Source organism: Equus asinus, chromosome 25 (genome assembly GCF_041296235.1).
Source record: "Equus asinus isolate D_3611 breed Donkey chromosome 25, EquAss-T2T_v2, whole genome shotgun sequence".
NCBI classification, from domain to species: domain Eukaryota; kingdom Metazoa; phylum Chordata; class Mammalia; order Perissodactyla; family Equidae; genus Equus; species Equus asinus.
In genome coordinates this window covers 15,759,968-15,780,131 of record NC_091814.1, presented here as the reverse complement: position 1 = coordinate 15,780,131, position 20,164 = coordinate 15,759,968, and the positions used below count along the sequence as shown (strand labels likewise).

At 48.8% G+C, this 20,164-nt stretch overlaps 2 protein-coding genes across 2 annotated transcripts; both read left to right on the top strand.

Annotated features, from left to right (window-relative positions):
* Positions 1-4,137: 4,137 nt before the first annotated feature.
* LOC106846273 (protein S100-A15A) lies at positions 4,138-7,954 on the top strand. Its single transcript, XM_014864980.3, has 3 exons — positions 4,138-4,389; positions 5,246-5,460; positions 7,600-7,954. Exons 2-3 carry the CDS (start codon positions 5,311-5,313, stop codon positions 7,774-7,776), a joined length of 327 nt encoding a protein of 108 aa, XP_014720466.1. The 5' UTR covers positions 4,138-4,389; positions 5,246-5,310; the 3' UTR covers positions 7,777-7,954.
* A 7,042-nt stretch (positions 7,955-14,996) lies between these two features.
* On the top strand, positions 14,997-16,152 carry S100A8 (S100 calcium binding protein A8). The gene is made up of 3 exons (XM_014864981.3): positions 14,997-15,150; positions 15,642-15,804; positions 15,955-16,152. The coding sequence occupies exons 2-3, from the start codon at positions 15,664-15,666 to the stop codon at positions 16,081-16,083; spliced, it is 270 nt and encodes an 89-aa protein (XP_014720467.1). The 5' UTR covers positions 14,997-15,150; positions 15,642-15,663; the 3' UTR covers positions 16,084-16,152.
* Positions 16,153-20,164: the final 4,012 nt, after the last annotated feature.

The window sequence follows — 20,164 nt, the reverse complement described above, 5'->3', positions numbered from 1 at the left end:
CTTTTTAATTTAAGGTAATCCCATTTGTCTATTTTTGCTTTTGTTACCTGTGATTTTGGTGTCCATGTCTAAAAAATCATTGATCAGACCAATGTTGAGAAGTTTTCCCCCTATGTTTTCATTCTAGTAGTTTTATGGTTTCAGGTCTTTAATCCATTTTGAGTTGATTTCTGTACATGATGTGAGATCAGGGTCCAATATCATTCTTCTGCCTGTGGATATCCAGTTTTCCCAACACCATTTATCGAAGAGACTATCCTTTTCTCATTTTGTGTTCTTGGCACCTTTGCTGAAGATCATTTGGCCTTATAAGTATGGATTTGTTTCTTGGCTCTCTATTCTGCTTCATTGGTCTGTATGTCTGTTTTTATGCCAGTACCTTACTGTTTTGATTACTGTAGTTTTGAAATGAATTTGGAAATCAGCAAATGTGATGCCTCTATCCTTGTTCTTCTTGCCCAAGGCTACATTGGCTGTTCAGGGTCTTTTGTGATTCTATAAATTTTAAGGTTGTTTTTCTATTTTCTATAAAAAATTCCATTTCGATTTTGATAGGGGTTGCATTGAATCTGTAGATCACTTTGGGTAGTATGGACATTTTAACAATATTAATTCTTCCAATCCATGAACATAGGTTGTCTTTCCATTTATCTGTGTCTTTTTAAATTTCCTTCATCAATGTTTTTGTTATTTTCAGTGTACAGGTCGTTTACCTCTTTGGTTAATTTATTTCCTAAGTATTATATTCTTTTTGTTGCTATTGTGAACGAAATTGTTTTCTTAATTTCCTTTTTGGATAGTTTGTTGTTTGTATATAGACATAATTTTCTATGCTTATTTTGTATCCTGCAACTTTACTGAATTCGTTTATTACTTACAACAGATTTTTTTGTTGTTGTTTAGTCTTTAGGGTTTTCTATGTATGTGATCATGTCATCTGCAAACAGAGAGAATTTTATTTCTTCCTTTCCTATTTGGACACCCTTCGTTTCTTTTTCTTGTTTAATTTCTCTAGCTAAGACTTCCAGTACTGTGTTAAAAAGAAGTGGCAAGAGTAGGCATCTTTGTGCCAGATCTTTGAGGGAAAGCTTTCAGTTTTTTCCCATTGATTATGAAGTTACCTGTGAGCTTTTCATATATGACCTTTATTATGTTAAGATCCTCTGTAACTATTTTTGTTGAGAGTTTTAATCATGAATGGGTATTGAACTTTGTCACATGCCTTTTCTGCATCTATTGAGATACTCCTGTGGTTTCTTTTCTTTTCATTTTGTTAACATGTTATATCACCTTGATTGATTTGTATATGTTGAACCATCCTTTCATCCCTGGGATAAATCCGCTTAGTCACGGTGCATGATCCTTTTAATGTGCTATTGAATTCAGTTTGCTAGGATTTTAGTAAAGATTTTTGCATATTTGTTCATCAGGGATATTGGCCTGTAGTTTTCTTCTTTTGTAGTGTCTTTCCCTGGTTTTGGTGTCAGGGTGATATTGGCCTCATAAAATGAGTTTGGAAGTGTTCTTTCTTCTATTTTTTGAAAGAGTTTAAGAAGCATTGGTATTAATTCTTCTTTGAATGTTTGGTAGAAGTCATTCATGAAGCCATTAGGTCACTGACTTTTCTTTTTTATTTTCCCAGACAAACAAACCCAACGGACATTGTCACCACTAGACCTGCCTTACAAGAAATGCTTAAGTGAGTTCTTCAAATTGAACTGAAAACTCACTAAACAGCAATGTGAAAACATGGGGAAGCATAAATCTCTCAGGTAAAGGTAAATATTTGGACACATACAGATGACCGTAACACGGTAAGGGTGTCTATTGACTTTTATATTAGGGTGGTGAGGGCTACTGGGCTCCTCCTGTTCTCCTTTCCCCTCCAGCAGGCAGTCATGGCTGAGGGGATCCTCCTGGGTCTGGCACATAGGTGCACTTGCTGCAGCGGTGACACGTGTGTTCGGGTGCAGGTGTGTGCGAGGTGGCTGTGGAGCTGGGCTTTCAGGGCTTGTATGTGGTTATAGGAGGTGGGTGACAGCTCTGGCGAGGGGGAGGGGGTGGTGCACGGTGGCGGCTCAGGCAGGGGAAGGGGATGTCAATGCATTTTTCTCCCCCTTATCCCAGCACCTAGCACACATGGCAAGGTTCTGAAGAAATATCAACATTAAAGAAGAGTTGGTTACAATGTACGAACTTAATTTAAATGTCTACCAATAATGGATTAATAAAACAAAGTTTGATACATGCAAACAAGTGATTGCTATGCACTCATTAAGAATCAGACTAGCATTGATTGAGTGTGAGATGTCCACAGCAGAGCATTAAGTGAAAAGGCAGTTACAGTACAGCTGTGGGAGGAGATTGTCACTGTGCATTGGGACCGTGTGGGGAGTCGTTTTTGTCCCAGAGTGAACAAAAAGTGGGAAAAAAAGGGGTACAATATGACCCCCACCCCAACAAGCTCTAGGTCAAACATGGAATGCCTTTTGAGGGATGAATTATTATCCAGTGATTGTCCAAGGACACATTGGCATACTGAATTTGTTAATTAGGTGGTTTCAAGGTTTTAATTTTTATTTTTGTTTCTTGGCTATAGATGCTGCAGTGGTGAACATTTTCCTATTTGTCACTTTAAAAAATCTGTTTAGGGGCCAGCCCTGTGGCGTAGTTGTTGGGTCCCCATGCTCTGCTTCAGCGGCCCAGGGTTTGCAGGCAGACTTGGTGCTGCTTGTCAAGCCAGACTGTGGTGGCATCTCACATAAATGGAGGAGGATTGGCACAGATGTTAGCTCAGGGCCAATCTTCCTCACAAAAAACAAAACAAAACAAATTCTGTTTAATTACTTTATTGGGATAAATTCCCAGGAGATAATGGCTGAATCAAACGTATTCAATAAAATTCTCTGTGACTTTAGCTTGGCATTGCCAAATTGTTTTCCCCTTTAGAAAAGTGAGCCCTGATTTATTTTAGAGACATACAAGTGTATTGATGAACCACTATTTGCTGAGGAAATCATGATGTTGGGTAGATGAAGGTTCACCCTGCAAAGTGGAAAAAATTTTGCCTCAAGTGTTTCTCTGTTTTCTCAAATCTTCAGGGATGCGTAGACGGAATCCCTGGTTCAATGACCTGTCCTTTGGCGCCCCCTTCTGGGAGTCTTTCTCACAGCCTTGTGGACCCTCCTGGGGAGATGCATGGGTGGGGTGGGGGGAGGTAGAAGGGGCTGGCTGGGAGAAGGCTTGAGACGGGGGTAGGCAGTTAACCTGTCACTCAAGGGCCCAGCTGGTGCCTGTAAGGAGGCCAAACCTACAAATCTGGGCCCCTTAGAGTAGGGTCATTTCCACACTGGGGTCGGTTATTTCCTCATAACAAAGTTGCTCCTACTACTTCTCTCACCTCCCAACCATCACCCAACCAATTTAAAAATCCCCTATTAGCTTCTTTCTGTGCACAGGATAAAGCTGCAGCGCTAGCTTGGCACACAGGGCCCTTCACGTTTTGTCTCCTCCTGTCTCTCCAGCCTTGTTTCTTCTAATGGCTCATGATGTGCCCTGCGGACCTCCTCCCCGGAGCAGGCCGCTCTCGTCCATAACCCCAAGCCTTTGCCCAGGCTCTTTCCTCTGTCTGGAGGGCCCAGTTCTCCATGCTTCTCCTTGCAGCTAAATCTTTTCTTCAAATCCCAACACAAATGGTAGCTCCCTAAGGAAGAAGATGTCCCAGGGAGAAGGTGTTCCTTCCTGGGTGCCCAAGGCACCCTGTTCGTGTCACTAAGTTAGTGATGTTCACAGTGCATCCTGCCAGTGTGTGACTCTGTCCCCTCCACTCATCCCCACCCTGAGCTGGCCTTGTGTCTTACTCACCTTGCCTAGAGAGGACCTGGCACACTGTAGAGACTCAAGAAATATTTGTGGGATGAATGAATGTGCTCCATGACTGTGGAGTTTGGGGCTCACTCATTGAGGAGGGACATCCAAGGAGGATGTATTTAAGTTGTGTGATTGACCCCACCCAAGCCCTGGAGCTAGGAGGATGAAGCTGAGGCAGGGAGATGAATAACATTAGCTTCTATGTCCTGAGACGCTTCTGGTCAAGCTCTGAGGGAAGGTGGGTCCCTGAAACCAGCTGAGTTAATTGTAGGAAGCATGTGTCATGTGATGTCATCTCAGGAATGCAGTGAAGGCTCCGTCAAGCTGCTGAAGAACCTGTGAAGAGTCACAACACTGGCTGCCGTAATTGGAGGCACCGAGGATGGGCAGGATGTGAGACTTGGTGGTGGGGCCCCTGCCTGAGTCACACACTGCCTCCTGCCTGAGCACAGAGAACCTCTAAGATAAACCACAGGCCAGGACTGTGGATTCGGAGCAGCTTCGCCCCAACAGCGACAGGTCAGCATCTCTTCCAAGAGAGTTGTAGGGGTGGGCGTTCCCTATGACTCGTGTCTGCACAGAGTCCAGGGAGGGCTGCTGAGCCGGAGGGTAACCCTGCCTCCTGAAAACAGGGATCTCATCTCTGTGGGAAGTGGGGAGTGGAAGGTCGTGGGCAACAGTCCTTCCCCTCTGTGCAGAGCGCTGGATGGGTGCTGCAGGGCGACCAGGAGAGGCTGTGGGTGCCCCTGGCTCCCCCAGCACTGACCAGCCCAACACACAGAAGCTCTGGGAGGGACATGGAAACTCAGCGCCCAAGGGGCTGTGTGGATGGCATGTAGACTCCTTCAGAGAGGGTCACGTGCCCAGGGAGTGGTGGGGACAAAGACAGAGACCCATGTGTGGTCTGTACATTGAACTGAGAAAGGAAAACAGCAACAACACTTGAGCAGGGCTGGGGTTTCTGGGTGGTATAATTATTTTAATATTTTGTGGTATAAAATAGTCTGTGGTTGTGGAGATATTTCCTTCTCAAGTGGTTTAAAAAATTTTCCATTGGAAAACAGTGTCTTGCTTCGAAGAGACTTCGGGTGACTCCTAAGCTGAGGGCAGGGCTGGGAGGTGGAGAACACAGCTCCTGTCCTCAGGAAGCCAAAGTCTCAGGGGGGGACAGAGCTCAGTCCTGAGAGTTTGCAGCAAAGTCTCCTGCAGGCCAGAGACTCTGAGCCCCACTTGTAAGGGGTCAGACAGAGCTCAGGGAGGGGCCCTGAGGGAAGGTGCAGGAAGATGGGCAGGGACGAGAGGGCAGAAGATTCTTGGAGAAAGCGCCTGTCCTGAAGTGGGCTGACCCAGATGTGGTGTCACTGCCTCTTCCCAGATTCCCCACTGTCCCCAGCTGCTCCACCCCTGGATCTCCAGAGTTGCCCCCTGTCCCCGGCTGCCATGACTGACACGCCAGCAGAGGAATCCCTCTTCCAAATCATCCACTGCTACCACCAGTACGCGGCCCGGGAAGGGGACGTGGAGACTCTGTCCCTGGAGGAGCTGAAGGCCCTGCTCATGGACAATGTCCCCCGCTTCATGGAGAGCTTGGTGCGTGGGGTCTGTGGTCAGGTGGGGATGAAGAGGGGCCCAGGGGACCGGGGTAGGGTTGGTTGTGGGTTGGAAGTGAGTGGTGAAGGTGTAGGAAAGGGAGCCATCTCCCAAGAGAATGTCCACTATGGGAGGGCAAGTGAGGGAGTGTGGAGGGCAGGATCTGTGGCCAGAGGGAGGACGGGCCTGGCCGCTTCATTTCCCCTCCTCTGTTCTCCTGAAGCTCCCTGCCTGGCCCCGCTCCAGCCCAAACATAGCTCATCCCCGAAACTCAGTCCTAATCCCAAACCTGTTTATTCCTCTGCCTGTCCCTTCCTGAGGGAACAGGTCCTAATTCTTCCCTCTGCCTGTAGGTCCCCTCAGTGGGCACCCTGCCCCCTGACTGCCCTTTGCACGCCAGCCCCTTCTCCTGGGGTCTAGTGTAAGCCTTCCCATGTGCCCATGCCTGGGGGAGAGACTTTGGACTGCTGTGGGGGTAGACGTGTAGCTTCCCCTCCCACCTCTTGTTAGCAGGGTCTCTCAGCCCAGCCTGGGGGCCAGCCCTGGAATTCAGGCGGGGCCCAGACACCCTCCTCAGGTGCGCATCTTCTCTGTCATCACGCCCAGCCCTGTGACACTGTGCTGCTGGGGGACAGCAGGGCTGGCAGGAATGTCTGCGGGGCACTGCCCTCTGCCCTTGGTGCCATGCCCCAGGGGTCTCTGCACTGTCGTCTCCAGAGGACTGCAGGTCCCTGCCCCGACTCAAGGCTGCTGCCTCCCAGGAGAAGCGCCTCCTTTGGTCACTTCGCATCCCCCTTGCCTCCCTGTGGGAAACATCAGAGGAGACAGTCTCGCCTTCAGTTTACCGGAGCGTGGCCCTGAGGGTCACAGAGGGGAGACTAGGGTGATTGTGGTTAGGCCTCTGTTTCTAGAGAAATCTTTTCCTCTCCATGGCCAATTGCCTATATTGTGGGGCTATGCAAGGGCACCCCGGGTCTGCCACTTGGGGGCTCACGGCCCACCGGGATACAGGGACAGATACCTGGGCACAGAGCGAACAGATACCAGCCTGGGGGGCCTGAGGTGAGCCTTCCCAGGGCAGGTAGCCTCCCGTTTCTCAGCTCAGCTAGCTTTTGAGGAGATAAGATTATAGGAGGATCATGGCGGGGTCGTGGGGGGACAGAGGGTGCCAATCTGCCTGCTGGGATGGCCACCGCTGTCCAGGCTCACAGCTGCTTGCAGATGCGAGGACTTCCTTCCCCTGAGGCTCTCTGCCAGCTCCACACTGGGCCCCTCAGCCCACCGGCTGAATCCTGCTGCAACCTGCTTCCTTGCCACTGCCCAGGGAGCGCTCCCTCCCCTCCTCACCTGTCTACTCCCCTCGCTGTGCTGTGACCCCTGACTTCCTTCCTGCTGTCCCTCCCACCTCAAATGCTCCTTTCTTCGCCTATACCATGCCCAGTCCTCAGCCCTCAGGGCCACCTGCCCTGGAACATCTTGGACAGCTCCAGGGCCCATGGCTTTGTCTTTTTCCTCATTCTGCACTTTCTATAGGTGACACAGGCAGAGTGCCACAAGTAACTGCTGATCACCAATAATAGAGCCTATTTAGTGCAGGCCTCACAATAGTGCTGGAGATGCAGACATGAGGGACGGGTGGGCTTGGCCCCAGGGAACTCCCCCTCTGAATGCTGAAGGCACAGCCTTCCATCTCAAAGACCCTGGGCTGAGCTGTCCCCACGGGGTGTGGGAGAGGTGGCTTGCAGTTCAGCTAGAAAGACAGGCTTAAACAGCCACTGACGTGGACAGACATGAATTGTGTCAGGAGGTGCCAGGCGCCTCAGCCCTGCTCAGCAACCGTAGACAGACAGACAGACAGCCAGTGGTGCCCAGCCTGCACCCTCTGTCTGCCCACACGGCCCCAGGTCCACTTAGCTGAGGTACCTCCCACACCTCTGCCTCTTCAGCCTCATTCTGCAGCCCATGGTGTCCTGGCCACTAACTGTTTGAGTGATGAGCTGTTTCCTGCAAGCCTCTTGCAGGCAGGGCCATGCCACCATTACCCCACCCCATCCTCCCACCAGTAGGTGGTGGAGGCCTGGCCATCTGCCGTGGGGCTGTGTGCCTGGGCCGGCGGTTGACCCTCTGCCCGCTCCTCAGGGCCGGAAGGAGCCGTACTACATCACCGAGTTGTTCCGGGCAGCAGACAAGAACAAGGACAACCAGATCTGCTTTGATGAGTTCCTCTACATCTTGGGCAAGCTATTGAAGGACTACCACCTGCAGTACCACCAGCAGCTATGCGCCCACTACTGCTCCCAGCACAGCCTCTACTAGAGGGAGCACAGGCAGCCTCCTGTGGAGCCTGTCCTGAGGAGCAGGTGTAACCTGACTATGGGCAGCTGAATGGAGAGCTCTGCTGTGCGTGTCTGTGTGTGCCCGCATCTGTGCTCGCACATGTACATGTCTGTGGAAAGGACAGCTGTGAGGGAAGAGAATAAAGCAACACCGTAGATGTTTCCGGGTCTGTTCAGTTTGTGGATCTGGGCATCTGCTATGGTACCAGAAAGTGGAGGTTTGGTCCGATCATGGAGATCATCCTTTTTGGGCGAGAGACAGCTCCTGCTTCCAGGATCCCCTGTCTGGCAGGGGAGACAGCCCCTGCCCTCAGCTTTCCGTCTAAGAGGAGCACTCTCTTTTCTTGGGGAGCCGGCTCTCTGACAAGGAGGCTAGGACTCACTAGTAATGCTTCCAACACTCTTTTATTCCACAGACATATGGGACAGGAGCCAGGAGGGCAGAGGCACACTGGACATGGACCCCACTTTTGATGGTCTCCCTGCTCTGGAGGAGAGCGCCCGTGAATCAGTGTGCAAAGGTGGAGAGGCCTGGGCCTGGGAACGGGTCAGGATGGGTGGGGAAGATGATCTGGTGATTGACATGGGGTGGAGGTCGTGGGGGCCAGTGTGTGAGGGAAGATTGTGAGGTGGATTTTACACATGCTGAGTCAGAGTTGGGGACAAAGGCAAACCTGACAAGCCAGCCTGTAATGGGGAAGAGCCATGAGTGGAACCTGGGAACTGCCAATCAGAGAAGGCTTCCTGGAGAGGAGAACGGTTGGGTCTGGTTTTTACTAATGAAAAATGATGATGGATGTGGGCGTTACTCCAACTTGGGGCTATTTGTGACTCACTGATCCGAATCCTCCCCTTGTCCTCTCTCTCGGGTGTTTGTTTTTCTCTCTCTCACCCTGGGAGCCCAGGAATCTTATGCAGAATCTCTCTGGGAATGTGTCCTTTGCCTGCTGGGACCCATCTTGGTGGGTTTCTTCTCTGAGGATGGCCTGGGAACCCATGTCCTGAGCTTATTGTGATAGAAGTGATGAGTTTTAAAAGAATGATGGGCGATTTTCTGCTTGGCTCCCATGTGCAAATGATTGGGGGGGAGTCACTTAAGGGACTTGGTTCGGTTCCCTCTCCCAACTGGGTCTGTGTGCCAAAGAAGAGGAGCAGCGCCCTGTGGGCTGAGCGGGGCGACGTTGGTTTCCGATCAGTCAGGCTCTGAAGCAGGATTTTGACCCCGCTGCTTCCTGGGCCTGGCCTGCCAGCGATGCCCTTAGGTGGGTGCCAGTCCACCAATGCCTGCCTTTCAGGACTCAGCTGGGCGCCCACCCGTTTCCCTCTGGACCTTCCTACGTGCTCCATGGGGTCTGAACTTCCCCTTTGGAGGTGCAAGTCCTGCTGCCCCGTTGTTGGGTTTTACTGTCTGTGTCCTCCACCAAGCCAGGGACCACGCCTTGTCATCTCCGAGTGCCCAGGGGTCCAGTGAGTGTTGGAGGAAGGGACTCAGGAACAGGGCCTGTGGGTTGGAAATCTGCTGACCCAGGTCGGTGCTGCCTCCTGCTGGAGGTCGTGTTCAGACATGGAGAGAGTTGGCCGGGAGACTCGGGCCACCCTTCCCCCAGACGCAGGGGAGGATTCTTCCTGCCTGTCTCACCTAAAACATAGCGGGGTCCACAGGCCTTTGAGTACTAAGGGGGCAGCTCAGCCCGGTTCTCCTTGCCTTCCTCCTGCCCCTGCCTGTGGGGGATTTCTCCACCGGCTCTGCTTGCTCTGTCCTCATTTCCTCAGCCTTGGGCACGACGTGATGGGGTTTGTTGGCACATGTACCTGGGATTGAACTCCTTCCTGTAAACAGGACCGGGTTCCACTCCCCCTGGGTTGCCCCACGTCCGTCCATCAGTCTGATTACAGGCTGTGCCTTTTTCCCAATGCGCTTACCCAATTCCTGACAACCTCTTCTGCTAGATCAGCTCAACCTGGCCCTTGCTCCCCCTGGAGCCCCAAAGGCTGTCTGTTCACGGGGAGCATCTCTGGGGGTGATGTTTCATGGCCTCGCTGGTCAGCATGCTCCACTGACAAGCACACAATGCTGGAGGAGGTCATGGCTCACGTCTGCCATAAGTTTCCCTCACTGGATCTGGGGCCTGTTTCCCTTACTTTCTGGAGAAGAGAGCTGTCTCCACCAGGGCCATTCTCAAGGGAGTGACTTCAAGAGAGGTGTCTCCTGAAGGGTCAGGGTCTGGGGAAGCTGTCGTTTCCATCAACCTCATCACCACTCCCACTGAGAGAGGTCAGCACGAGCTCCATCCCTGGTTGGAGAACAAATCCTACATAGAGTCTCAGGAAAGCCACCTTGCTTGTTCTAATGTGTGCTTTTTGGCACCTAAGCACCAAGACAAAGCAGAACACATGCCCATAGGAAGGACCTTGAGTAATTCCCCATGCCTCAGTTTCCTCATCTGTCACAGGATAATTGTACCTGTAATGTCCACTTCACAGGGTTATCAAATGAGTGAACGGAGGCAAAAACACTTTGAAAGTATGATGTGCTCCTTGGGGTAAGGGGTTATTATCCTGGGTCGTGCAGGAGAGGACCTGGTGAGTAACAGGTGTGCACGAAGCACTTGATCATTGGTTGAAACTTAAATGTCAGAATTTTCCCTATTTTCCTGTCAAGAGCTTCACTAACCTCTTGCCAAGGAAGCTAGATTGCATTTACTTGATAGATTTATATTCTGCCTTGTTCCAAAAACGATTTCATGTATTTGGGTTTGATAAAGGGAATTTCTGCATTGGATAAGGAATAGATCAAACGTTCAATTCTGCATTAACGTATCCACTCAATAAGTATTAATTAAGCACGCAGTATGTACGAGGTCCTAGGGGTGTGATGTGGTTTCTGCTTTAAAGGGGCACCTGGTCCCAAAGAAAAGGCAGACAATAAACAGAGGAGTCATAACATAGCAGGGCCACCGCTGCGATGCGTAAGGATTTGGGTAGCATGGAGGAGACAGGAATTAACTCAGCGTTGATAGGGTAGGGGAAGGAGCGTCAGGGGTGGACTTCGAGCAGATGGTGCCTGGACTGGATCAGGAGGCACGAGGAGGACTTTACTGGCAAAGAGGTGGATGATGTCACATCACGTCGTAAGTCACTTTGGTTATTTGATGCATTGAATGTTGTGTCTCTCTGTGAGTCTCAGTTTCCTCATCTGTGAAGTGAGCATTATCATGGTGCATACCTCATAGGATTATTGGGAGAATTAAATCGACTGATATAAGTAAAGCATTTACAACGGTTCCTGGCCTGTGGTAGAAGCCCAGTGAATCTTAGCTATTAGTTGATTGTTGTTGCTGTTACTGTGTTTGCCAGGCACTGTGCTGGGTCCTGGAGAGACAGAGGTGGATGGTCTAGTCTGGATCTTCGAGGGTTTGCAGTCCAGCTGGGGAGCCAGGCACATTTCCAGGGCAGTAATCACGATTTCTGTTCACTCAGTGCTTGCTAACTGCACTGCTCTAAGCGCTTTACATATGTTTTATGTAAACTTTTTATTAAAATATAATACATATTTCCACAAATCATAAATATTTTGCATATATTATTAATCCTCACAACTCTATAAGGTAGATTCTTTATGTTTTTTTTTTTTAAGATGGAAGTGATGTGGGCTTGGCAAGCCAAGGAGTTGAAAGAAAGATTTCTTGGACTCTCAAGGTCTAGTAGTAGTGCTCCTTTATTCAGAGAATGGCACGGGGACAGGACCCATGGGCAGTGAAGAGCCGCAATGGGTTGAGGGTAGGGCTAAATTTATAAGGCATGGGTATGTGAATTACTTCTTTACAAGACAAAGGAAAGATCATGAAAAATTGTTAAAATGGTATCAGTGCAGATGAGGTCCGGTTATTGGGTGGTCCTATAAATTTGGATAGGAATCAGGTCTGATCAGGCCAGGACGTCCTATGCTTCCTGAGGATGATCTAGATCAGTAGGTAGGGCAGGACGCGGGGGGCTCCTCTCCCTGGGGCAGGCTTGATCTTTATCAGAAGCATTAAACATTTTAAAAAATTTTTAATTGTGGCAAAATACACATAAAATTGACCATCTCAACCATTTTTAACTGTTCAGTTCAGTCGTGTAAAGTCCATTCACATTGCTGTGCAACCAATCTCCAGAACTGTTATCATCTTGTAACTGAAACTCTAACCCATTAAATAACAACCTCCATCCCCCTTCCCCTTAGGCCTGCCAACCACCATTCTACTTTCTGTCCCTACGAATTTGACTACTGTAGAGGAGGAAGACATTTCCTCTACTGGCTCTAGGTCCTTCTGCTGGCTAGGCTACAAATTAAATTCACTTGACACAGAATAACAGGAGAAAATTGAACAAAGCTTTATAACTTGTATACATGGGAGAGACTAAGGAAAACTGAGTAACTCGTGAAAATGGCAGAGGTTCTCATCTTAAATACCATCCTCAGCTAAAGGCAAAGGAGGATGTTGGGGGTGGGGGGAGTCAGTTATGGGAGATTACCAGAAAAGCACAGTAAACAAGAGTAACATTATTATTATAATGCCTTCTGCATTGCTAAGAGTTTCTAGAGGTAAGGTCATCGCCCCTTCTTACTGGTGTAGAGAAGGAGACACCTTTACAGATGGAAATTTCCTTTACAAATGTAAGTGTCTCTTTACAAAGGGCAACTTCTACTTTTCAGAGTTCCTCTCATGTCTGCAGTTTTGAAAATTAACCAGCCCAGGGGCCGGCTCCGTGGCCGAGTGGTTAAGCTTGCACGCTCCGCTGTGGCGGCCCAAGGTTCGGATCCTGGGTGCGGACATGGCGCCGCTCGTCAGGCCACGTTGAGGCGGCGTCCCACATCCCACAACTAGCAGGACCTGCAACTAAGATATGCAACTGTGTACAGGGGGGGTTTGGGGAGATAAAGCAGGAAAGAGAGAAAAAAAAAAAGACTGGCAACAGTTGTTAGCCCAGGTGCCAATCCTTAAAAAAAAAAAAGGAAGATTGGCAACAGTTGTTAGCCTAGGTGCCAATCTTTAAAAAAAAAAAATTAACCAGCCCAAAATAATCCTTATGCCAAAGAGACGTATCTTGGCGTGGCCAATTCCAATCCCCTACACTACTCTAGGTAAGTGGATTCATACAACATCTGTCTTTTTGTGACTGGCTTATCTCATTTAGTATAATGTCCTCAAGGTCCATCCATGTTAAAACATGTGTCAGAATTTCCTTTCTTCTTAAAGGCTGAAAAATATTCCATTGTATGGATAAACCACATTTTATTTATCCATTCATCCATGGATGGATGCTTGGGTTGCTTCCACATTTTGGCTATTGTGAATAATGAACATGGATGTACAAATATTTTTTTGAGACCCTTCTTTCAATTATTTTGGATATATACCAGAAGTGAAATTGCTGAATCATATGGTAATTCCATTTTTAGTTTTCTGTAGAACGACCATACTGTTTTTCATTGCAGTTGCACCATTTTGCATTCCCACCAGCAGTACACAAGGGTTCCAATTTCTCCACGTCCTCCCCAACTCTTGTTACTTTCTGGTTTTTTTTTTTGATGGTAGCCATTCTAACAGGTGTGAGGTGGTTTCTCATTGTGGTTTTGATTTGCATTTCCCTAATGATTAGTGATGTGAAGCATCTTTTCTTGTGCTTATTGACCATTTGTATATCTTCTTTGGAGAAATGTCTATTCAAGTACTTTGCCCATTTCTCAGTGGGGTTGTTTGTTTTTTTGTTGTTGAGTTGTAGGAGTTCTTTAGATATTCTGGCTGTTAACCCTTTATGAGATATATGATCTGCAAATATTTTCTCCCATTCTGTAGGTTGAAAGTAGACTCTGTGTTAAATCTCTACTTAATAATTGAGGTAACTAAGGTATAGAGAGGGTAAGAAATTGGCCCAAAGGCACACAGCTATAAAGTTAATGTGTGATAAAGCCCAAAGGGCTGCAGAATCACGGAAAGAGAGGCCAACTCCTTTTACTTCCTCTAGGAGGCAATGACGGCCTAGGCCCTGGGGAAGCACAGGGTAAATATTTGTAGAATGCACCGAGGAAAGGGAGAGTGGAGTTTTCTCAGCAGAGTCATGTTCTTGTCAGAGCACTGGAGCTTGATGCTCTGGGATGCAGTCTGGCCTCTTACACATCCGCCCTGGGAACTCTGGGTGAACCGCTTCACCTTTCTGAGCCTCACCTTCCATGTCTTTTGACTGGTTGGGCTCTGTGCCCTGCCTTCCTGATAAGTGTGCTCTGTGGCTCTTAGAGTATATGGATGTGAAGTGCTTTGTAACAAGAGAAATGCTCCACAAATCTTCAGCGTTAAAAGCCAGTTAATCTGAGTGCCATTTTGTTGGAGGGTGGGAGGGGCTTGCTCCTATTGAAATCCTGGGGGAATTGGCCACCTCCTTTACTCCTCTTGGGCAGGATGCACTTCTGGCTTCTCCAATGAACTCCTCACTTCAGCCCCGACACTCCTAGATTGGGTTCCTCTTTAGCCTGTGCTCCTGGGGTCAGAGGCACAAAATCATCCCAGACAGGGTTGAAGGGTTCCTGCTGTGTTGATGAAGCCACTCAGTGCCTCATATGTGCAGAGAGACCGCAAGCCAGCCTCTGTCTCCCAGGGCACAGGGCACCCCCAGCTGCATGGAGCAGGAGAGTTAGGAAGGGGTATGGGCAGCAGGAGAGAAATTGATTTAATCCTTAAGCAACACACATCCCCTCAGAGTCCAACCACACACAAAACTACAATAATAGAAATACTACCCCTTTCATTACTATAACCCAGCAGCTAGGACGAGTGTTCTTAACCTTTTATAGGTCTTTGGATCCTTTGTGAACCTGATAAAAGCCATGGAAGAATGTGCTTATATATATATACACTCAAAATGCTGCATTCAACTTCAATTCCATTTCAGAGATGCACAGACAGGCCACAATGCATGGGATTAGAATCATCACCAGGAGGGAGGACTCAGGAGTGGGCATCCTGCTTGGCCAAGCCAGGGGATGCCAGCAGCCCACAAAAGGAGTCTGCACCATGGCCTCCTCCTGGATTCTCCTGCTGAGCTCTGCTGCCTGGCAGACGCCTTCTGTCTTCCTCTCAACGCCCCCCCCCGCACCCCCCACCACCAATATACCCCCTGTCAGAAATTTTCATTCTGTGCAGTGATTGCCCCATTCACCTGGTTGGGAAACCAGAAGCTGTAGCAACTCTGGAAGGGAGCAGCTGCCTCTGACTGGTCTGAGGCGCCGGGGCTGGCCAAGCCCAGCTGCTATAAAACGAAGCCAGCACTCAGGCGTGCATGTCCTCTGTCAATTCTGTTTCGGGGAGACCTGGTAAGTGGGATTATCCCTGTCTGCCCCATACTTTAGGCTCCCCCTGGGAAGGGCCGGGGAGTGGAACAGCTTTTTCTGAGATGGTGAGAGAAAACTCAGGGAGGTCTGGACCAAAATCCAGAGCTCCCAGAGGAGGGGAGGGACAAAGAGAGGACAAAGAAGGAGCTGAGTCCTCTAGCATTTTTGGGTGAGGGCACAGTCGTTTCCAAGGCAAGGCCCTTCTTGGGCAGAGATGAGGGCATAGGGAGAGTTAACGGGCACTTTGAGAGAGTGTGTGTGTGTGACCCTAACCCTCCCACGCTTGTATCTATATTGTCCCACCCATTCCCATCATTAGCCGTAGCCATTGCTGGTTTAGTTATTTGGTGGTGCAGGCCAGGACAAAGCCATCACTTGGGATATGAACCTTCTGAGTATCCCCCTAGTCTTCAGTCTGCTGTGGGCAGAGCCACCATCCCCACCCTGGGATCCCCACGTACTCCCTCTTCCAGGTGGGGCAACTCCTTGGGCATCATGCTGACGGATCTGGAGAATGCTATCAACTCCCTCATTGATGTCTACCACAACTACTCCCTGGTTAAAGGGAATTACCATGCCATCTATAGGGACGACTTGAAGAAATTGTTAGAGACAGAGTGTCCTCAGTACCTGAAGGTGAGGAGGGGCTGGTGTGGTTGGGGTTCTCTGCCAGGCTCTGAGGAGGCCCTGAGTCACTGCTCCCCCACGCTGCTCTGTGGAGACAGCCAGGCCTCAGCTCTGCCTGAGATCTTCACACTCTGGCCTCTTTCTCCTCAATCTTGACAGAAAAAGAATGCAGACGCCTGGTTCAAAGAGTTGGACATCAATGAGGATGGTGCTGTTAACTTCCAGGAGTTCCTCATCCTGGTGGTCAAGGTGGGCCTCTTGGCCCATGAAGACATCCACAAGGAGTAGCAGAGCTATGGCCCCTGGGGCTGGCCCCTGGACTTGTCCCTGCAGAACAATAAAGTAGTTGATACCTCAGGCCTCTCTTGGTCTCCTGCTTTTCTCTGGCGGAATGAGATTCCTGGCGGGTGGAGGGAGAATTGGAAAACCCAAAGGAAGAAAAATAGGCCTGTGTTGTCTCCCACTCCCCATCTCTGGGAACCTTCAGTGCCCACTGCTGCCTGTTTCCTCCCCGTGTTCTCCCCAAACTGTTCCCGAGTCTCTTCCAGCCTCACGGTCCTGAGTCATTGGTTCCAGGACTTAAGGATTCTGAAAAGTCCAAGACACTGTAGCTGATGATTTTCCAAGTTGTCCCAAATGGGTGATATGGGAACAGGGACACGTAGGGAAATTCATAGTGTTCTCTAAAATAAACTTTAATTTCCAGCTAAATGTCTTAGATGCCACTCTTGGGAAATTAGGGAGATAACTACATAGAGGGGTGTGTGTGTGTGTGTGTGTGTGTGTGTGTGTGGCCCACACTTGTAATTTCTTCTTAGAGGTTTTGGAAGCTTTCCTTGTCTCTCTACTCCCAAACTCATTAAATAATAAAGGAATGAGCAGATAGGCTGATGCATTAATAAAAGTCAACTCAGAGAACAGGATACTCCAATGCTGTCCTGTGGGGTGAATGCTCTGGTGATGAGTGAATTATCTAAAATAACCTCTCTATCATTACTCTGGATTGTCCAAGGACCTGGTGAAATGGGGAGGCCAGAAGATAGATGCATGGGCATCTCTCAGCAGAACCCAACCCCCAATCTGAGTTTCCATGCTGTGCCTTGGAAAACTTCCTGTTGTTCTCACTTAGGCGATGGGTCAGCGGTGTTAGTAATGAAGAAGGGGATGGGGAGCTCTCACCAGAATCTCTCAACCAGGGTTCTTCGCTTGATCTTCTATGTATCTCTGAAATGGAACTGAAGTTGAACATATCATTTTGAATGCATGTGTATAAACACATTCCTCTATGGCTTTCATTAGAGTCTCAAAATGGTCCAAAGACCCCTGAAAGGTTAGGAACACTCGTCCTAGCTGCTGGGTTTTAATGAAAGGGGAAGTATTTCTATTACAGTTGTTTTGTGTGTGGTTGGACTCTGAGGGGAAGTGTGTTGCTTAAGGACTAAATCAATTTCTCCTCCTGCTGCCCGTACCCCTTTCTAACTCTCCTGCTCTGTGAAGCTGGGGGTGCCCTGTGCCCTGGGAGACAGAGGCTGGCTTGGGGTCTCTCTGCACATATGAGGCACTGAGTGGCTGCATCAACACAGCAGGAACCCTTCAACCCTGTCTGGGATGATTTTGTGCTTCTGACCCCAGGAGCCTGGGCTGAAGAGGAACCCAACTCCGGGGGTTGAGGAGGGAGAGGGGTTCTTTGGAGACTCCAGAAGTGCTTCGTGCCTGAAAAGAGAAGAGGGGGTGGCCAAAACCCCCAGGATTTCAGGAGGAGCAAGCCCCTCCTACCCTTCAACAAAATGCAATTCAGATTAACTGGCTTTCCATGCTGAAGATTACTCACTTTAGATCATGGGCTTTTTGTTCGTGGTAGTCCTTAATCATAAAAATGCAAACGAGCAGGGAAAGGTAACAGCTTAAATCTTTATTCACCAACCAAGGCTTTAATTACCAGCTGTTTTATTGTCAGCTAACATGTTAGTGAAAATGGTTGGCAGCCAGTGGAGAATGAGGATTGGGACCTAAAATGGGATGGAGGAGTATTGCCATCAAACACAGAGATGGACTCCTGCTGGGCAAGTGGGAAGGCTCGGGGACAGAATGGCTTCCTTTTCAGTTTTCTGAAGGATAGCTTTATCGGTCCCTGAAAGCAAGTGCTTCCAGCTAAGGCAGGAGCGTGAATGCATTCTCTGCATTGAGAAATGGAGATTATGCAGTTTTGAGAGCCATTTTTAAAGGTGAGCTGCTGGCCCAAATTGGCCCAGGCAAAGATGGAAAAGGTGTACAGGGCTCACCAAGCTGCATCCCAGGCCTTACTCAACATTTAGGGATTTTAATGGGAGAATACACAAAAGGAGAGAGCAACCTGATTTTGCCTCTCACTTATCCAAATGGTGTGACATGGTGGTGTGTGTATGTGTATGTATGTGTGTTGGGGTGGGGTGGGGCCAACATATCCAAGTGCCTTTGAATCTCCTTGACAAGGCACTGTAGGACTTGCTGTTAATGGATTCTTTGGGGGGAAATTTACCACTGTTAATTCTGTTTGCCTTTAGCTGGAAGTCCAATGGGTCTGCTTTCTCTGAGCCCCCTCAGAAGGACCATGAGGAAGGTGACCGAGAGTGCCCTTTGAGTTTCACCGTCAGTGATGGGTCACTGGTTTTGAAGAACTGCATTGATCCCGAGCTATCAACAGTTGATACCTGAGCTAGCTGGATAGGTGGGGTGGCCCAGCTGGCACTGGCAGCCTGGAGAAAGAGGCGGAGGTGAGGGAGGAAGCAGGCTTCGAGACTGTAATTTACAAACAAGAGTGTGCCTATTACAGGAAGCCCTGGGCAGAGTCAGACAGGGTTTGTAGCCCAGAGCAAGTTGATTTGGTTTCCTGTTTCACCAGCTGCAAAAGAAGAACAAGGCAGTGGGAAGTTGAGAAATTAGTACTTTAGCAGCAAAATTCATGTAATATTTGAGCCCACAAAAGAGACCTTGGCTCACCAGGCAGATCCGGCCACTGAGATTTCCGGGGACTGTAAGAGGACCTGTATGAAATGCTGCTTCTCTCCCCAAGGCTCCTGCCTTCAGCCAAGTTCCTCATGGTTGTGACAAAAGTCCTCAAGCACAAGGAGAGGATCTGGAATTGGGCAATTGGTGCTTAGCAGCTAAAGAAAAGAGCTTATGCCAGTGGAAAAGACTTCCCCGTACATCCCTCCACTTGGCAGCCAGAACCATTCTGCTTGGGTGCAGGTACTAGCCTATCTTCTGGCCTCCTAATTTGCAGAATTCAGCCTAAAGTCAAATGGGCTGAAGAGGGGAGAGGTAGCTACAAACACTTATTGGGCTGCTGCTGAATGGAAGTGTGAAAGGCAACCATCATCTCAAACCTGGAAAAAGACAAAATGGTGATGGCTTAAATCTTTTATCTCATGCTAGAATCTGTCTGAATAGAATCAAGTCCTTGCTACTTGTTAATCTTCCATCGTCTGACACTTCTAGGAAATGGAATATGGTTGGCACAGTGTATTTGATTAACAAGCCACAGTGGAGCCTCCAGTAGACAGTTTCTATCTGCTTGATGGGGTAATATGATTTCATAGCCTGTAGAGATGTTAAACCCCTAAATGTTATGGTTTTCATCGCCCTGTTGAAAGTTAAGAGTCTTATATCTAACTTAATTTTACTTTGGAGTTCCTTTCCTGATTGTCTTTCTATATCCTCAAAAATTCTTCAAACTAGTTTCTAAAAAAACTTCTTTGCCGATTCTCTCATTAATGAATTAAAACAAGAATTTTGACATGGGCCCACTGTTTGTTGATCATTTTGCTTTTTGGTTGGCACAAGACTTTGGGATAGTTTGTTTTATTTATTTCTCGTATCAACCCACTGAGACAGGTAATCACTATTTCCGTTGCGTATGAGGAGGTTCAGAGAGGTGAAGAAGCTTGACCGAGTTTACTCATGTGGCAAGTGGCAGTGCTGGGATTAGATCCCCCACTGTCTCCAGGTAAGAAACTCTGGTTCCGACGCAAAGTGCTCTCCTCCAGCCAGCTTCTGTCCTGTGCGCCGAGGTCCTGGCTTCCTTCGCAGCCCTTCTGGCCTCTTCGTCCTCACCGCCTGCAGGGTCTCTGCCATCCACAGGTGAGGAGCAAGGCACAGCAGGTGTCAGCAGGAACTTCCCTCTAAGGTCCTTTCCTCTGTCCAGGACTTCACCAGGCACGCCCCGATGACTGTGGGTTTTTTTTTCCTGGTGTGAGCAATCCTCCAGTCAACAATCATAGAACAGGAAGGTTGGCATTCTGATTTCCCTAAGCTCTTAGGCACTGTCTCAGTAATAATTCCCCTCCCTTCTTGGTTGGGGAGACTTCCTTCCAGTCTTAGGAGCTGTGGG

Excerpts from the sequence above, each read along its gene's own strand:
- LOC106846273 (XM_014864980.3), top strand. The coding sequence starts at position 5,311 with ATGACTGACACGCCAGCAGAGGAATCCCTCTTCCAAATCATCCACTGC. Across the intron at positions 5,461-7,599 it reads CCCGCTTCATGGAGAGCTTG|GGCCGGAAGGAGCCGTACTA; the intron begins GTGCGTGGGGTC and ends CCCGCTCCTCAG.
- S100A8 (XM_014864981.3), top strand. The coding sequence starts at position 15,664 with ATGCTGACGGATCTGGAGAATGCTATCAACTCCCTCATTGATGTCTAC. Across the intron at positions 15,805-15,954 it reads AGTGTCCTCAGTACCTGAAG|AAAAAGAATGCAGACGCCTG; the intron begins GTGAGGAGGGGC and ends CAATCTTGACAG.